The sequence below is a fragment of the Panthera leo genome, chromosome E2, assembly GCF_018350215.1.
Source record: "Panthera leo isolate Ple1 chromosome E2, P.leo_Ple1_pat1.1, whole genome shotgun sequence".
Taxonomy (NCBI): domain Eukaryota; kingdom Metazoa; phylum Chordata; class Mammalia; order Carnivora; family Felidae; genus Panthera; species Panthera leo.
In genome coordinates, this window is record NC_056693.1 from 476771 (window position 1) to 492454 (window position 15684).

General features: G+C 53.8%; 1 protein-coding gene across 3 annotated transcripts; it reads left to right on the plus strand.

Moving 5' to 3' along the window:
* The first annotated feature begins 384 nt into the window (after positions 1-384).
* ZSCAN18 (zinc finger and SCAN domain containing 18) lies at positions 385-14122 on the plus strand. 3 transcript variants are annotated; one of them, XM_042918053.1, is made up of 9 exons: positions 408-463; positions 3808-3908; positions 4355-4694; positions 6044-6525; positions 7103-7165; positions 8218-8309; positions 9348-9447; positions 10803-10895; positions 12137-14122. In XM_042918053.1, exons 3-9 carry the CDS (start codon positions 4477-4479, stop codon positions 12877-12879), a joined length of 1791 nt encoding a protein of 596 aa, XP_042773987.1. In that variant the 5' UTR covers positions 408-463; positions 3808-3908; positions 4355-4476; the 3' UTR covers positions 12880-14122. The 3 variants fall into 3 exon arrangements, with proteins under 3 accessions (XP_042773988.1, XP_042773987.1, XP_042773989.1); XM_042918054.1 differs by lacking the exons at positions 3808-3908; positions 4355-4694 and having other exon boundaries at positions 385-463; XM_042918055.1 differs by lacking the exons at positions 408-463; positions 3808-3908; positions 4355-4694 and adding an exon at positions 503-554.
* Positions 14123-15684: the final 1562 nt, after the last annotated feature.

Below are 15684 nucleotides of genomic sequence, written 5' to 3' on the forward strand. Positions count from 1 at the left end.
CCTCTCTCTATCCCACCATCTCTGATACTCTGGGACTCCTTGTCCCTATTTCTCCATCTTTGGATATGCGGAGCCCTGGGTCTTCTGGTTTCTGTCACTCCCTGTCGCTGTGTCTCCTAGTCTGTGTCTCTCACTGCCTCAGTCTCTCCCGGCGGTATTTTTCCGCCCCCCCCCCACCTGTTTTTGTTCCCCCCCCCCCCCCCACCTGTTTTACCGCGTTGCTATGGATCGAAAAAGGCGCAGGCGCACGGGGGGCGAGATGCTGAGCGAGGCTAGCTCTGCCTCTGATTGGCTGTCCTTTCAGCCGTTGCATCTTCGCTCCGCCCCAACCCTGGGGGATGGCCAATTGCCTTCTGGGGGTCGTAGTCCGCCGCGCAGGCCCAGCGCGCACGCGCAGTCTGAGCTGACGCCATCGCTCAGAGCTCCCGGCGGCTGGAACCGGCCTGGGACCGCTACGCAAGAGGTAGGTCTGGCTCTGCAGTGCGCTACGCCGTGCTTTTCCTGAGCGGATCGTAGCGGTCCCGCCAGTGTGCGCAGCGCAGCAGCGTTCGGAGGTGACCTGGAGTGGTGGGGAGGATGAGGAGGGAGCGACCCCGGAGGGGGAAGGGAGGAGGTTGGGCCGGGGTGGGAGGCTGGGAGGGGGAGGGGAAGATCCCGGGAGCCCCTGGAGTGGAAGTGAGGTGGGGGAGGCGTATGGGTCGGAGGGGGCGGGGCTGAGAGACCGCAGGTAGACGTGGGCCTGGCTACCCATCTTGGGTGTGGGAATAGGGAAGGGTTAAGGGCACCGTCCTGCGGCCTGGTAGAAGGAGGGGGTTACGAGAGGGGACATAAGGGCTAAGGGTGCCCCTAGTAGGCGGGAGGGGCAGCCTGTGGCGTCCCGGTGGGGGAGCAGGGACGAGGCGGAGGTTCTTCTAGTGTGCGCGTTCACCTGAGTGAGGGGTCGGGCCGAGCAATCCTGGGGTGGAGCCGGGGGTGGGGCCAGGGGGTGGGACCTGGGGGTGAGGCGTTGTCTGCGCCCCGGGGATCCTCGAGGCCCTTAGACGCCCTGACTCTTCCCAGTCACCTGGGGATGGCTTCAGTTTGAATTAAGTGTCTGCTCCTGCTGTAGGGTCCCTTTGGTGGGCGAAGAGACCCAAGAGAGAGGGCAAGAATGGGTTTCCGTGATGCTGCTGTGAGAGTAGCCCGCAAGGGGGAGTGGGGACGACTGAGGATGTTTTTTAGACCTTTTATTAAAGAATTTATAGAAAAATTCTAAGGAAAGGCCTTACAACTGCATGCCTTTTGGTCTGATTCACCAGTTAGTATTTTGTACGTGTTGTGCCCTTTTCTCTCCTCGTTCCCCACTTCCTCCCCTTCTCCCTCTGTCAGGCTCCTCCCCCCTCCCTTTTCCACCTCCTCCCCCCTCCTCTCTCACAGACACAACGTGTACTGAGCTGAGCTGACCCCTTGGAGGCTAAGGTGGACAACCTCACAGTCCTCTTCTCTGTACCAGGGTCTAGCCTCCCATTGCCCCAGTCCTCCCAACCATCCTGTGGAAGTTTCCTTTCCTGGTACAGGGCCACATGTGTATTGCTGCTGTTCCTCTGCCCGTTCCTTGAGTCTGTGAGTTCCTGTCCTTTGAGTTCTGTCCTTGAGGCTTTGGGGAAGCTCAGGCCAGTTGTGCATGAGGTTGCTTGATTTTCGTGCCGTCTGTGCCCCGGGGTGGATCCAGAGTTTGTGCTCTTGCCAGGGACCACAGGGGACAGCCGAGATGTTAAGGATAATCCCTTCATGTGCATTTTTTTTTTCAGTCTAAAGGCACCTTTAGCCCCTTTGTAATGGGTGAGTAACTATTGGGTGATGCCAGGAGACCCTGTGAATGTCCTGAGTAACATGAGGTGGGACTGTGGGGAGAGGAGAAGGGGGGCACGGCAGGGCCTGGAGGTAGAGCTGAAGAGTTGGGAGCTAAGCGTGAGCCCTGCTTAGCCCAGTGGGAAAGGGATTTGCCTGCAGGAGGCCCACAGTGCTTGGAGACCTCTCAGCTCAGCTGCCCACACCCTCCTCCCCCTCCCCCTTGGCTTCCTCTGCATCCTAGGACCAGGAGGGCCAGGCTCATAGGATCAACCTCAGACATGTCCATGGGGTGCAGGGGGAGTCTGGGCTCCAAGAAATTTCCATCCCCATCTGAGGCAAATCCTGAGTGGCCCTGAGATGTGTGTGTGATGGGGGAAAGTCTGCTTGGTGAGTGAGCCAAGAGGAACTTGGGCCATGGGGAATGGCCTCGCTCAAGGAATCTGGAGACAGGAAGGAGTTCTGGTGGTCCCTCTGCCTAACAAGGTCATCCTTGCACCAGCATGACCAGGTTGTGAGGCTCTGATGAGAGAAGATAAGATCCATGCATGAACACATTAGTGAGTTATCTTTGGTTACCTTTGTGGAGATAGGCCCCGCACAGGATGATCGTGCCTGTGGTGTCTTAAGAAAACCAAAATTACTTGCTTATGTGACCACACATCTGCCCATATACCACACAAAGCCCCACGTATCCTGTGCCTGTTGGGATAAATGTGGTCGTGCCAACTGGCTGGAGCTGGCACACTCCTCTTGCCAGGTGAGGCTCTAGATTAAAGGCGGAAACATGGTTAAAAGAGCTAGAGTCTGGAACTTGGATTGGGAAACTCTGGCCTACAGGCCAACCAGCAGCCCATTTTTGTAATGAAGTTTGGGGACACAGGCAGGCCCGTGGCATGTGGGTGCTCTGGCTGTTTCAGCCATAAGGCGAAGTTGAGTTGTCTCAACCGAAACCACCTGTCCTGCGTTTGCCAGCCCTGGCCCCTAGCAGAATTAATGCAAGAGTGCATTTAAAAAAAAAAATTAAGTGTATTCATTTTGAGAGAGAGAGAGAGTGTGCTCAAGCAGGGGAGGAGCAGAGAGTCCTAAGCAGGCTCCACGCTGTCAGCACAGATCCCGATACAGGGTTCACCCTGGGGCTGGAACTCATGAACCATGAGATCGTGACTTGGGTCAAAACCAAGAGTCAGATGCTTAGCCGACTGAGCCCCACCGGTGCCCTAAGAGTACATTTCTAATCTTGAGTGCATTTCTAATTAAAAATTCAAAGGAAGCTCCTTATAAACAAGTTTCTGAATTCCACGTCTTTTTTAGGAAGAAAAAAAGCACATTTGACAATAAGAAACATTAGAACTTTATGGTATAGCAAAAAGAGAGCATAAAGTGAAAAGATAAGTCACAGACCAGGCTGCTGGCAAGACCAGGCCAGACAGACACCACTTTAATTATTTAATAGAAGGGAGCTGGAAGAAAATGGCCACTGAAGGAGCGCCTGGGTGGCTCAGTCAGTTGGTTGTCTGACTTCGGCTCAGGTCATGATCTCATGGTTTGTGAGTTTGAGCCCTGCGTCAGACTCTGTGCTGACAGCTCAGAGCCTGGAGCCTGTTTCAGATTCTGTGTCTCCCTTTCTCTCTGCCCCTTCCCTGCTCACGCTGTCTCTCTCTCTCCCCCTCTCCCTCTCTCAAAAATAAATAAACATTAAAAATTTTTTTAACAATGGCCACTGAAAAGCAGGCAGTTGACTCACAGAGCTAAAGCAGTCCTGAGAAAACCCTGGCAGCAAAATGAGCAGATTATGTAGTCTGAGGGCCCTGGTGCGGGGGTGTGAGGAAGGGCCACCCTGTTGAGCATTGCCATTGTGGGTGGCAGGAGTTAGGCTGCCTCCTGTGGGCCGTAGTGGGTCACAGCACAGGCCCAGTGGTCCAGGTATCCCACTTGTAGGTTTACCTTCCCAATATATCACCACCCCGATCCTAGGGATAGTGGCCAATGAAAATTCGGCACAGCCAGCAAGGCTCTTGATGAAAATAATTTACAGTCAACAAATGCTGAGCCAGTCATTGTCCAGAGACCTGCCAGTGAGTAACCCCTGCTGTCATGGGGTTTACATTCCAGTGGGAGAGGCAGGTGGAAGGCAGGGAAGAGGGAGTGAGGAGGTATGGATGGGAGGAATTGAGCAGGCCGTGGAGGGAAGGTCTCCCTGGGGGACCCATCAGCCCAGACCCGGCTGGCACAGAAGAGCCTGCTGTGGGGAGCAGGGCGGGGGGAGGTAGGGGGGTTGTGCTCAGGGAACAGAGGGGAGGACATGAAGGGAGGGTGGTGGGAAGGGTGGCCTGGCGAGCTCTTTCTTCCTTGAGGGAAATGGAACTGTGCACTCAGTCTAGGCTGTGGGAGGGGACAGCGGCGGGTGCTTCGGTTTCTGCCACCTCTTCTCTTTCCAGCAGCTTTATTAGATGTAACTGACACCCCAAAAGAGATCACCTGTGTAAAGTGTGCAGTTCAGTGATTTTGCCCATATTCACAGTTGTACAGCCAACACCACAGCTGATTTTAGGACGTTTTCATCGCTCTGACCCTGACCCCCTCGTCTGCCCCCGGCAGCCACGGAGCTACTTTCCATCTCTGTGGATTTGCCGGTCCACGTACATGGAGTCAGACACCCCCACCGCCCCGAGGTCCTGGGCCGCAGGCGCTGGTGAAATGTCAGAGCGCATCTTCACTTTCCATGGAGGAGCTCATCAATGCCCGGTCCTGCATTGCAGAGTTTTCTCTGGAAAAGCAGGACTGCTGAGGAAACGTCCTCACCACAGCTGTGCTCACACACATTTTCCTAAATTCCTCAGACGTGTTCGGAAGAAAACATGGTTGGTTTCTGTGGTTCAGCCGGGGGGAGCATTCCCACCGGGTTTGGGTGCCGCTTCTCTTTGGGGGTGTCTCCCTCCCAGCGGGGTCTGAGGGTTTTCTGGTTGTGTGGGGAGAAGTGTAGACCCCACAGATTCTGAGAGGAGCTGGAGCTCTGTCCCTGGATGCTCATAGCCAGTGAGAACATCGTGGGCCCAAAGCTGGCAGCCAGAGGCCTGGTCCTCCGTGGCCCTGCCGGCTTCTGGCCTTCAGCTTGCTCGGTGTTTGTCAGGGGTCACAACCAAGAGATTTCACCTAAAGACCCCAAATCTAGCTTCTCCCAAGTGATGCGTCTGCCCATCAGGATCAGCCAGGGGAGGAGAGGATGCTGACAGGACCTGAACACCACAGTCCCTTCCCTCCCCCGCACCATCGATTCCCTACTCCTGGTCAACTTCTGCCTCCCACCTGGTTCTGTGGGTGGGTCAGGCCAGGTCTGCAGTCCTGTGTCATTCCCAGAAATAGATGCTGGTTGTCCACTGATCTACATTTGACCCTTGAACAAGGTGAGGGTTAGGGCATACCCGAAAATCCATATATAACTTTTGACTTCCCAAACACTTAACTGCCAATAGTCTGCTGTTGACCAGAAGCCTTACTGATCACATAAACAGTTGATTAACCTGTGTTGTGTATGTTATATATATCATGTACTGTGTTCTTACAATAAAGTGAGTTAGGGAAAAAGTGTTAAGAAAATTTTACGGAAGAGAAAATGCATTTACAGTATTTTACTGTATTTATAAAGAAAATGCTCCTTAAAGTGGAACCATGCAGGTCAAACCCGTATTGTTCAAGGTTCAGCTGTATTTTGGATTTTTAGTTTTCTTAAGAAGAGCAGCAATCCTGGCACCTAGGCCTCCCAAATGTGGAAGGAAGTCTGGGATACACCCAAATCTGGCATGGTATCCCATGCATCGAGTATACGTTGTTGGAATGAAGTTAGTAACGTTTTAAAATTTTTATCTTTGAAAGTGAGATTGTCCTGTAACTTTTCTTTATCCTAATCGTGACTGATTTATTTTTTTTAATCCTGGTAATAGCCGTCTTACAAAATGAGTTGTCACTTCCAACATTTTATGTTAATTTTTATCTGTACACATACAAGACCCTGCTGATACTTAACAAGCAGATTGCTTGGAAACCTGTGTGGACTCTGGGTGTGGAGGGTGGGACTGAGGAGCTCATCCATGTTGGGGTCCGGATGCCCCACGGCTTGCTTCTCATTGTCTGTCTGTAGTCATGTCTGTCTGTCCTGTACAGGGCTGAGATCCCAGAGCATCCTGCCATCCCTGGTGTCTCTCCCTTGCAGCTGCAGTTACGTGAACTTGCCCTCCACGACAGGTGCCCTATCCCTGGATAGTCACATTTCCCAGTGTAGGTTTGGAAAGATGTTGCCGCTGGAGAAGGCGTTTGCCAGCCCCAGGAGCTCCCCAGCTCCCCCAGAACTGCCCATGCTAGGATCAGCAGCTGAGGACCAGCAAGAGGACTCCAGGAGTGGCCTTGGGGAGGTCCCTGCCAACCTTGAGTCCTCCCGCCTGCATTTCCGGAACTTCATCTACCAGGAAGCTGTAGGGCCCCACCAGGCCCTGGACCAGCTGTATGAGCTGTGCCGCCAGTGGCTGCGCCCTGAGGCGCACTCCAAGGAGCAGATGCTGGAGCTGCTGGTGCTGGAGCAGTTCCTGAGCGCCCTGCCGGACAAAGTACGGTCCTCAGTGGTGGCACAGCATCCTGAGAACTGCCAGAAGGCAGCCTCCCTGGTGAAGGACCTTGCCGATGCCCTAGAGGAGCCAGGTGAGCCCACCACCCCAGAGGAGAGCACAGCACAGAAGAGATAGGAAGGGAGGTGGTCAGCCCTGGGAGGGGTAAAGTTGACAGCATAGGGCCCAAACTCCAATCAGTGGCTTACCTGAGAGTTGAATTCCCCTGTGTATAAGAGGCACAGAGGTGAGCAGCCCTGAACTGCTGGGGTAGCTCCTCAGCCCCACCACCCTGCCCAGAGTTGCCTCATGGGCTGGGAAGGCAGCTTGGGCTCCTGCCCTCACATCTGCCTTCCAGATACAAGGAAGCTGGGGGAACCAGCCCCTTAAAAACAGTAAATGTCCTGGGCGTCTGTTTCTGCGCTGGGGCTGGGTGGGCAGAGTCTCTACCACATCAGAGGGCGGGGCCTGAGGGACTGCTGGTGATGGGGTCCTGGAGCCTTGTCTGCGCCCACCCCCTGCAGGTTCACTGTGTGATTGTTAGCACATCTCTCACTTCCCCTCGAGTATAAACAGGGATGCTGTTGAGTCTGCCGTGGGGCTGTCCACAGCTCTGAGCGAGGGGCAGCGTGGGAAGCTCGCTGAGCCTTTGCCATCTGCTCTATTGCCAGATGGGTCCGTGAAGACTGGTGAAGACGTGGAGCCCAGTGAGACCCAGGCCGCCCCCAACATCTGTGAGTGACCAGTTAGCCCTGGGACAGGTGTGGGCCAGTGCTTGGTTGGGGGAAGGCATGAGGCAGATGCCACGGAGGTTCTCATGGGAGCCAAGGTCTGGCAGTCTGTGCTGTAACTGACTTCTTCCTGTAGGCTCTGGTGAACACGACAGCTATTTATAATTAACCTTCAAAGATTACGCGGGTTGTACATGCTTTACCATAAACACCAAAAAACATTGAGGTACAAAGAAAATCTCCCCCCGCCTCCATGTGCCCTCCACAGCTAAAACCAAATGGTGTGCCCTGGCATGTGTTCCTTCATCTCTTGCACAACACACGCACACATCTCAGCCCTGAGCCCTGAGAGAGCTTGTGGCCAGTGTCCCTGGAGACAACATACTCGTGCTGGAGCTCGGGCTGTTTGCGTGGAGCAACGTCTCACCCACCCAGGCCCATCCAGGCAGTGGCCAGCGCCATCTCCTTACTTTCTTGGCATTTCACAGGATCCGCCCTTCCTTGGCCTAGAGTTGGGGTTTACGGCCATTCAGGTTTCTGCCTCTTCTACAAATGCGCCGTGAAACGTCCGCAGGCATGTGCCTTGTGTGGATGTTTTGTGTGTTTAGGTGGGTTCCTCACGATCACTGGACAAAGGACATTTCTGCGTGGTCGTGCGAACTTTTGTAGCACATACGGTGCCAGTGCACAAGGAGCCCGTTTGCCCACATCTATGCCGTATTGTGTCATTGCTTTTTAAGATTTCTACCAATCTAACTGGTAGAAAAGTGTTACCAGCTTTGTGGGCTTTCATTAGAAAGCCACTGTTGACCGTGAGCTTCTTTTTGCTTTCTTCTTGGCTACTCTGCTGTGTCACCTGAGGACAATTGTAGGGTCCCTTGAGCTTGAGACCTACCGTGACATGAGCGCTGAGACCTTCTGCCTCTGAGTCTGATAACTCTTCCCTCTCTTCCTGGGGCCTGTGCGCGGGGGGGGGCCCTGGGGTCTCCCTGATTGGCTTGGGCTGCCCAGCTGTGTGACACTAGTCTGCTCAGCTCTGTGTCCCCTTCCACCAGCCTGTCCTGCTCCAGATCCTGTGCTTCTGGAACAAGGGTGTGCCGGGGACAAGAAACCCGAACAGCCCAAGCCTGCTAAGGCTGAGCCAAAGGTGCGTGGGGTCTGTCTTGTCCAGGGTTCTCAGGGCCTGTCTCCAAGGAGGAGGAGCTGTCCCCCTAGCTTATTAGGCTCTCTCCCTGCCCCTGTCATTAATATGCTGCCAGCTGGCCCTGGGAGGGATGGGGGCCCAGCCACAGGAGAAGGGGGTCTGGGCTGAGGTTCCTGGGCTGCACACCTAGGCTGCTCCCTCCCCAGGAAGCCAAGAGGAGGTGGGGGTAAGGCAAGGAGAGGTCTCTGAGATCAGAACAAAGGGGCCCGAGTGCCCCCTTGGGGGTGTTGGACAGGTGGTCCCTTTCTGTCAGCCCCCTACCAACCTGGTTTGTGGTGACTCCCAGGCCCCAGTCCCTTTAGCTGCTTCCATCGCCCTGTTCTGTTGTCTCCTCTGGGCGAGTGCACTGTTCTGCCACCACAGCCTCCTTCTCACCTCCTGCCAGGCCAACTGCCCCTGTCCTGCAGGGTTCCCTCCCCATTGCCGTACCCCCTTCTGCATTCTGGGCCTGGTCGTGCCCTTTCCCCTGCCCGGTGGACACATCTCCCAGCCCTCGTGGGGCCCATGGCGCACTTGTCTCCTCTGTGGCCTTTGTCATGGGTGACTGCTTCTCCTAAGGGCAGTAAGCATGGCTGTCCTGGTCCCCCTGTCCCCTGGGTGCCGGCCTGGGGCCCATGCAGGGATGGAGGAGATAAGAGATGTTGGGGTTTTGCCCTCTGGGGGACATTTGGTGACATCTGGAGACAGCTTTAGTTGTCAGTATTTGGCTGGGGGAGGAGGTGCTGCTAATACCCAGAGGAAGAGGCTGGGAAACACCCTGCAGTGCCCGGGGTTGGTCCTGCCAGAAGAAAGTCCATAGTGCTGAGGCGAAGAAACCCAGCCCCCGTGTTAACCTGGGATCTGGGTCCAGGCCCTGCTAGGTGGTGGGTGAGAACCCCCCAGGATGGTGCTACCCCCGTTGTGCTCACTGTGATCGTGGGACTGAGGGTCCACCCTCCCTCTGGACGGGAAGTCTCAGCCGTGGTGGTGCTGCCGTTTCAGAAGTTGACATTTCCGGAGATGCCCCTGTACCTGGGGGAATGGGGCCACCTGGACCCGGCAGAGGAGAACCTGAAGACCTTCCGGAAACTGCTCCTGTGGGGTGAGACTTGTCCCCCACAGCCTAATGCTGTACCTGTCCTCTTCCAAGAGGATTGGCCTAGGGGATTCCGACTCCCACATGGAGCGTTGGTTACGGCCCCACAGTGTTTTTTGTTTTGTTTTTTTTAATGTTTATTTTTGAGAGAGAGGGAGAGAGAGAGAGAGAGAGAAAGGGAGACAGAGCGTGAACAGGGGAGGAGCAGAGAGACAGGGAGACACAGAATCAGAAGCAGGCTCCAGGCTCCAAGTACTGACGCAGGGCTCAAACTCACAAACCACAATATTGTGACCTGGGCCAAAGTCGGATGCTGAACTGACTGAGCCACCCAGGCGCCCCGCCCCCCCCCCCCCCCCAGTGTTTGTTTTTGTAATATTTGCTTATTTATTAAAAAACATTTTAATGTTTATTTTTGAGAGATAGTGAGGTCAGGGGAGGGGCAGAGAGATAGGGAGACACAGAATCCAAAGCAGGCTCCAGGCTCTGAGCTGCCAGCACAGAGCCTGACACACAGGGCTCAAACCCACGAACCGTGAGATCATGACCAGGCACCCCAATGTTTATGTTGAGAGAAAGAGTGCACACATGCTGGTGGGGAAAGGGCAGAGAGAGGGAGACAGAGGATCCGAAGCAGGCTCTGTGCTTACAGCAGAGCGCCCGGTGTGGGGTTCGAACCCACGAACCATGAGATCATGACCTGAGCCAAAGTCAGACCCTTAAACCGACTGAGCCACCCAGGCGCCTTGAGGCCCCACAGCGTTTTGAACAAATTTGACGGTGAATGAATTTGCCTGTGTCCCCACCTTGGCCCCACCCTTCTCACTGTACAGGGTTGAGTTCTGCCACAGCCCTGGGGTTTTGAGTTTGCAGCCCCTGCTCGTAGGACCCAAAGCTTCCGAATGTGGAAAGGCCTCCTGGCACCAGTCGTCAACTTTACTATCGTCCTTGGTACACAGATGGAGCCTCTTGGCCTTCATGGCTCTTCTCTCTTGAGTGGACATCGTCGCCCACAACACAGGCGCCAACACAGACGTCTGAGCTCTTTGTGGTTGTAGTTTTATGTTCTTCTCTTACTTTGCTCTCCATTGAATTCCCCCACTTCCCTGTTGGCTGTCTGGCTCTGTCTCGGTAGGCCCTCTTCTTCACCCCTTCCCCAGTGTTCTTGGAACCCCCAGCACTCCAGGGCTCTGAGTGAGGCAGCTTCGGTGAGTGTCCAGGGCAGAGGAAAGGACGGTGCCCAGAGCAGAGGCCCTGCTGCCCTTCCTGGCCAGCCCATGGGGCTTGAGGCGCATCATTGGCTGCTTTCTACTCTGGCTTCAGTGTCTCTCTCTGTTTTTGTGTGTTTTGATCGCACTCAGGGTACCAGCTCGCCCAGCCTGATGACACCTGCAGGCTGGAGACAGAGGAGCTTCGGTTGGTTGAAGCTGAACCACCGGAAGGCAGCTTCTCAGGTGAGGCCCGAAACCGTGGTGGGGCTGGGGTAGAGGGGCACCTTTCCAAGGCTGGTGGAAGCTCCCCACAGCTCCTCAACTTTGATCTCGCTCTTCTCCCACCACCTGTCCTGTACCTTGGCCGCCCCCCACCCCAGTGTCAGAGCAGGAGGCAGGAATCCAGCTGTTCTAACAATCTTTAGCTGTGTCACAAACGGCCCCCAAACTCAGTCTCCTAAACAACAGCAGTGTTGGTGGTTATGATCCTGTGGATGGACTGGGATGGGATGGGCGTCTGTTATGCTCCCTTTGCTGGTTGCTGGGCCGCATACACAGCCACAGTCATCAGGAAGCTGGGCTGGGCTGGAATGTCCCTGGCGGTCTCACTCACACCAGCGGCGGTTAGTGCTGGCTCTTGCCAGGCAGCTCAGCTGAGGCTGTCAACCTGCGTTCTCCATGTTGCCCCTCCAAGTAGTTAGTTTGAGTTTCGTCATGGCATGGCATTTGAGTTCTGGAGCATTCCAGGAGGGGAGGCACCATTGTGCAGGTGCTTTTTAAATCTTTGTTTCTGTCATGCATGCTTAATGTCCTGTGGACCATAGTAGGTCATGTGGCCAAGCCAATGTGCATGGTTTGTATGTCTGTGCATGTGGGGGAGGGGGTACTCCCCAAGGGCCCAAATCCCAGGAGACCGGCTTCATTGGGGGCTGCCATTGTAACACGTTAGTTACCACATAGGGGATTATTTGGCCCTTCCTGGTGAGGGATGCAGGCTCCCTCCAGCTCATGGCTGCATTGCCAGTGTCTGCTCTCGTGCGGTTTGGGATGGCTGCTGTGGCTCCCACATCCACAGCTGCAGGAAGGAGGAAGCCCCTCCACAAACCTTACACTTGTGCATCCATCCCATTGACCATAGCTTGCTCACGTGGCCACTTCGGCTGCAAGACAGGCCGGGAGTGCCAGCAGGTGGGCAGTCGTGAGCTCAGGGAGTGCCAGAAAAGGGAAAGCACATGGGGACGCACGGCAGTCTTCTGAGTGATTTTGTTTGAACCCATTGCCCCTGGGTTTGTGGAGGGTATTGACTGATGGTGTGCATGCAAAGCCCTCTCACATCCTCACCCGCTTCCCCCTTGCTCGGCTTTCCATCCTGTCCATCTTCACAGCCCCCAGCCCACGCCTTTTGTTAGGTGTCCTGCTCACATGGCAGCTTGCTTCTCTGAGCCCTGGGAGGTGGGACTGCTCACACCGTGACCTTGTTTTAGGGGATAGGAGGTGGCAGGAAAGTAAAGAGAGCATGTGCGAGACGCTGATGGAGAGGATCACAAGGGAAATTCTCGTTTGCCCCTTGACGGGTGCTGCTCCGGAGGAGGAAGAGCAGCCGCAGAAGGTTCTGGAACCTCAGGAGAGGGAACCAAGCCCTGTCCCCAGAGCCCAGAGGCAGTCAGTCATCCGGGAGCCAGCCCAGGACAGGGGCACAGCAGGGGAGAGCCCTACTGTGCCTGTAGCTCCAGCTGCCCCACGCCAAGGCCTTGGAAGAAAAAGGCCCCACTCGAAGGATGTGGGCGGGCAGGGCCCTGAGCCTGTCTCCAGCATGAGCCACCCCCAGCAGCGCCATGTGAAGGAGCCCGCTGCATCTGGCCTCGGCGCAGGGTCCCCGGGCGCGAGTTGCTCTGCTGCCGATGAGCCTGGGCTGTCCCGAGGGAAGCCCTATGCGTGCAGCGAGTGTGGGGAGACCTTTGCGTGGATCTCACATTTCATTGACCATCTCCGAAGCCACAGTGGCAGGAAGCTGTATGCGTGCCAGGGCTGCTGGAAGACCTTCCACTTCAGCCTGGCCCTGGCCGAGCATCAGAAGACCCATGAGAAGGAGAAAGGCTACGCGCTGGGGTGGGCCCTGGGACCCCACCCTGCTGCGTGTGGTGCCCGTGCTGGCGGGAGGCTCCGTGGGCTCCCGGGGTGTGTGGCAGGTGATATTTTCCCTGTGCAGCCTGAGGCTCAGCGATGAGCTGCTTTGCTGTAGGGTCCCTAGAGGCCAGTCTTGCCTCCCAGGTTTGTGTCCCTAGAGACAGCCTTGCCTGCCCAGGTTTGTGTCCCTAGAGGGCAATCTTGCCTGCCAGATTTCCCTAGCAATGTATCCGCTGCTTTGAAACCCTTGCGTGGCTTCCTGCAGTATCTGTGTGGATGTAAGGCTGTCTGTTCTCTAAATGAGCTAACGTGGCTAAAGCACTTAGAACCCAGAAGGGCCCACGGGAAGCCCTTGTCTCCTTGTAAACACACCCATGCAGATGCCCATGTGCAAGCACGAGCTATCCGGTGTGAAAGAATATTCCCCTTTCTTCCGTAGCCATTTTAGCACCACCCACACATTGGAACATTTGTCATTGTGCAAAGTGTAGAGTTGCCTTAAAGTGTGTGATCCGCCGGCTCTTGCTGAAGTCAGCTTTGTCTCTGTTCCCCTTGTTCAAGCTCCCCAGGGCTTCTGCTCAAGCTGTTTGGTCTTTTCGTAAACACCTGATACCAAGTTCACTTCCGAATCCTCAATAGCAAATTGTTTCCTAGTTAAGCACGTGTCTACATGTGTGGAGTGGCTTTACAAAGATCACAAAAATGCGTGGAGCCTGGTAACGCAGTGCTTTCAAACCATGCGTCTCAGCCTACTAGTGAATTGTGAAACCAAATTAGTGGACGGTTGCCATCATTGCAAATCAGTAGAATTAAGTAAAAATTCGTCGTGTAGTAAAGGCAAATATTGTTTTGTGAAACTTTTCAGCTATATATCTAAATATGAGACCCGGTTGAATTGTGAAATCAAATTAGTGGACGGTCACCAGCATTGCAAATCAGTAGAATTAAGTAAAAATTCATCCTCCGGCTGTAAAGGCAAATACTGCTCTGTGAAAATTCTCAGCTGTATATCTAAACATGAGACCCGGTTGCAATGTAAGATGTATTTCTTACTCAGGGTGGAGGGTCATGATCAAAGCAGGTTGAAAACACTAATAAGGGTTGATGAGGTGTATCTGCCTGGGCAAGTGGAAACTTAATTCTTTGGGCTACATAAGGTGATCTTTTGATTTTTGCATTTGATCTCAGATTAGAGCATTGCTTCTGTTGCCTGAGCATAAACTTAACGCTTCTTGTAGGTTAACTGGTGCCTCTTTCTGTCATGGTGTTTGAGCAGGCAGTCTGTTGTAATGATGCCCGAATCATAGATGCTTAACCTAATAAAGGATTTATTTCTTCACTCACATGACAGTCTTGTGTTTGTTGCTGTTGCTTGTGTGTGGAAGCGAGGGGGACTATGCTCTGTGTGGTGATTTGGGGATCCAGGCTCTGTCCCTGTAGTGGCTCTGTTCTCCACTGGCCCCTTGGAGCATGTGGGGAAGGCCATACTTGCTCAGTTGGGAGATGACACACATCACTTCCACTCGTGTGTACTTGGAGACATGATCTCATGGCCTCAGTCACATGAAAGGGTCTGGGACTGTGTATGAGGTGCCTGTCTCTGTTACAGTCACTGAGCTCAGTTACCCTCTTCGCCTGTCTCCCTCTCACCCCCATCCTGAACTGAGTGTGACTCTGGTAATAATTAAATACATACATATATATATATATATATATATATATATATATATATATATACACACATATACATATATACACACGCACACACACATACACATGCACACATATATGTATATATTTATATTTGCTCTCTGAACTCTTGTTCCCAGCCTAACCCATGAGCATGCCTCTCCCGCCACAGAGCGGTAACCCCTGGGGGTGCGTCTTGCATGAGCTTCAGGGCCACTGATGGGTCCTTTGTTATCAGAAAGCCCAGCTCTCTATCCTGTTTGTTTCCTATCTGAGGTTTCCTTTAGTGCACAGCTAGATGTCGATGCCTTTTTTGTTTATATTTTCATATTTCTATTTGGAAATAATTTCAAACTTGTAGAAGAGACACAAAAATAATAAAAGTCGTCCAACCCCTACCTATGTGAACATCTTCCCTTGCTTGCCTGTGATCGTGGGCCCCTGCCCCCCATACACACACCTGGGACACACCTGGGAGTGCCTGAGGTCCACGTTCCTACTGTTGCTGATGATTCCTTTGCTCAAAGTGCTGTCCAGTTTCTCCACCTTAGAGTTACTTTTCCCCCTTAATTTGTGGGGAGACACTTTAAGATAACGCAAATACCCTGCTTCTCACCAAAATGCCACCCTCCCCCCCAGCCCCAGGGGCATCCTCCATTGATGATTTTTGCCAGATGGTGCAAAATACTGGTTATCTGACACCAGCCCTCCTTCCGTGGCATTACCAGCCAGCCCTGGACATTCTGCTGCATAGCCAACACCCTCCTTTCTCTCCCATTTATTTGTCTTTACTATCAGGATGGACTTAGGGATTTCTGTTTTTTCAGTGTTTTTTCAAGTTTTATTACGTATTGCTGTCCTTGGTAATTTTCGTGCTCCGGTTGTCCCAGATGTGGCCAGGGAGAGTCCCTTCAAGAAGGCTCCTACATCCCTGTAACATGCCTTCATGATTAAAAAAAAATTTTATTTAAATGATTTATTTTTGAGAGAGCGAGAGACAGAGTGTGAGCAGGGGAGGGGCAGAGAGATAGGGAGTCCCAGAATGTGAAGTAGGCTCCAGGCTGCGAGCTGTCAGCACAGAGCCCAATGCGGGGCTCAAACTCCTGTACCGAGAGATCATGACCTGAGCTGAAGTCGGACTCTTAACCAGCAGAGCCACCCAGGTGCCCCCTCCATCATTGTTTGAACAATTCCTTTTTCTTTAGTATAGTAAGAT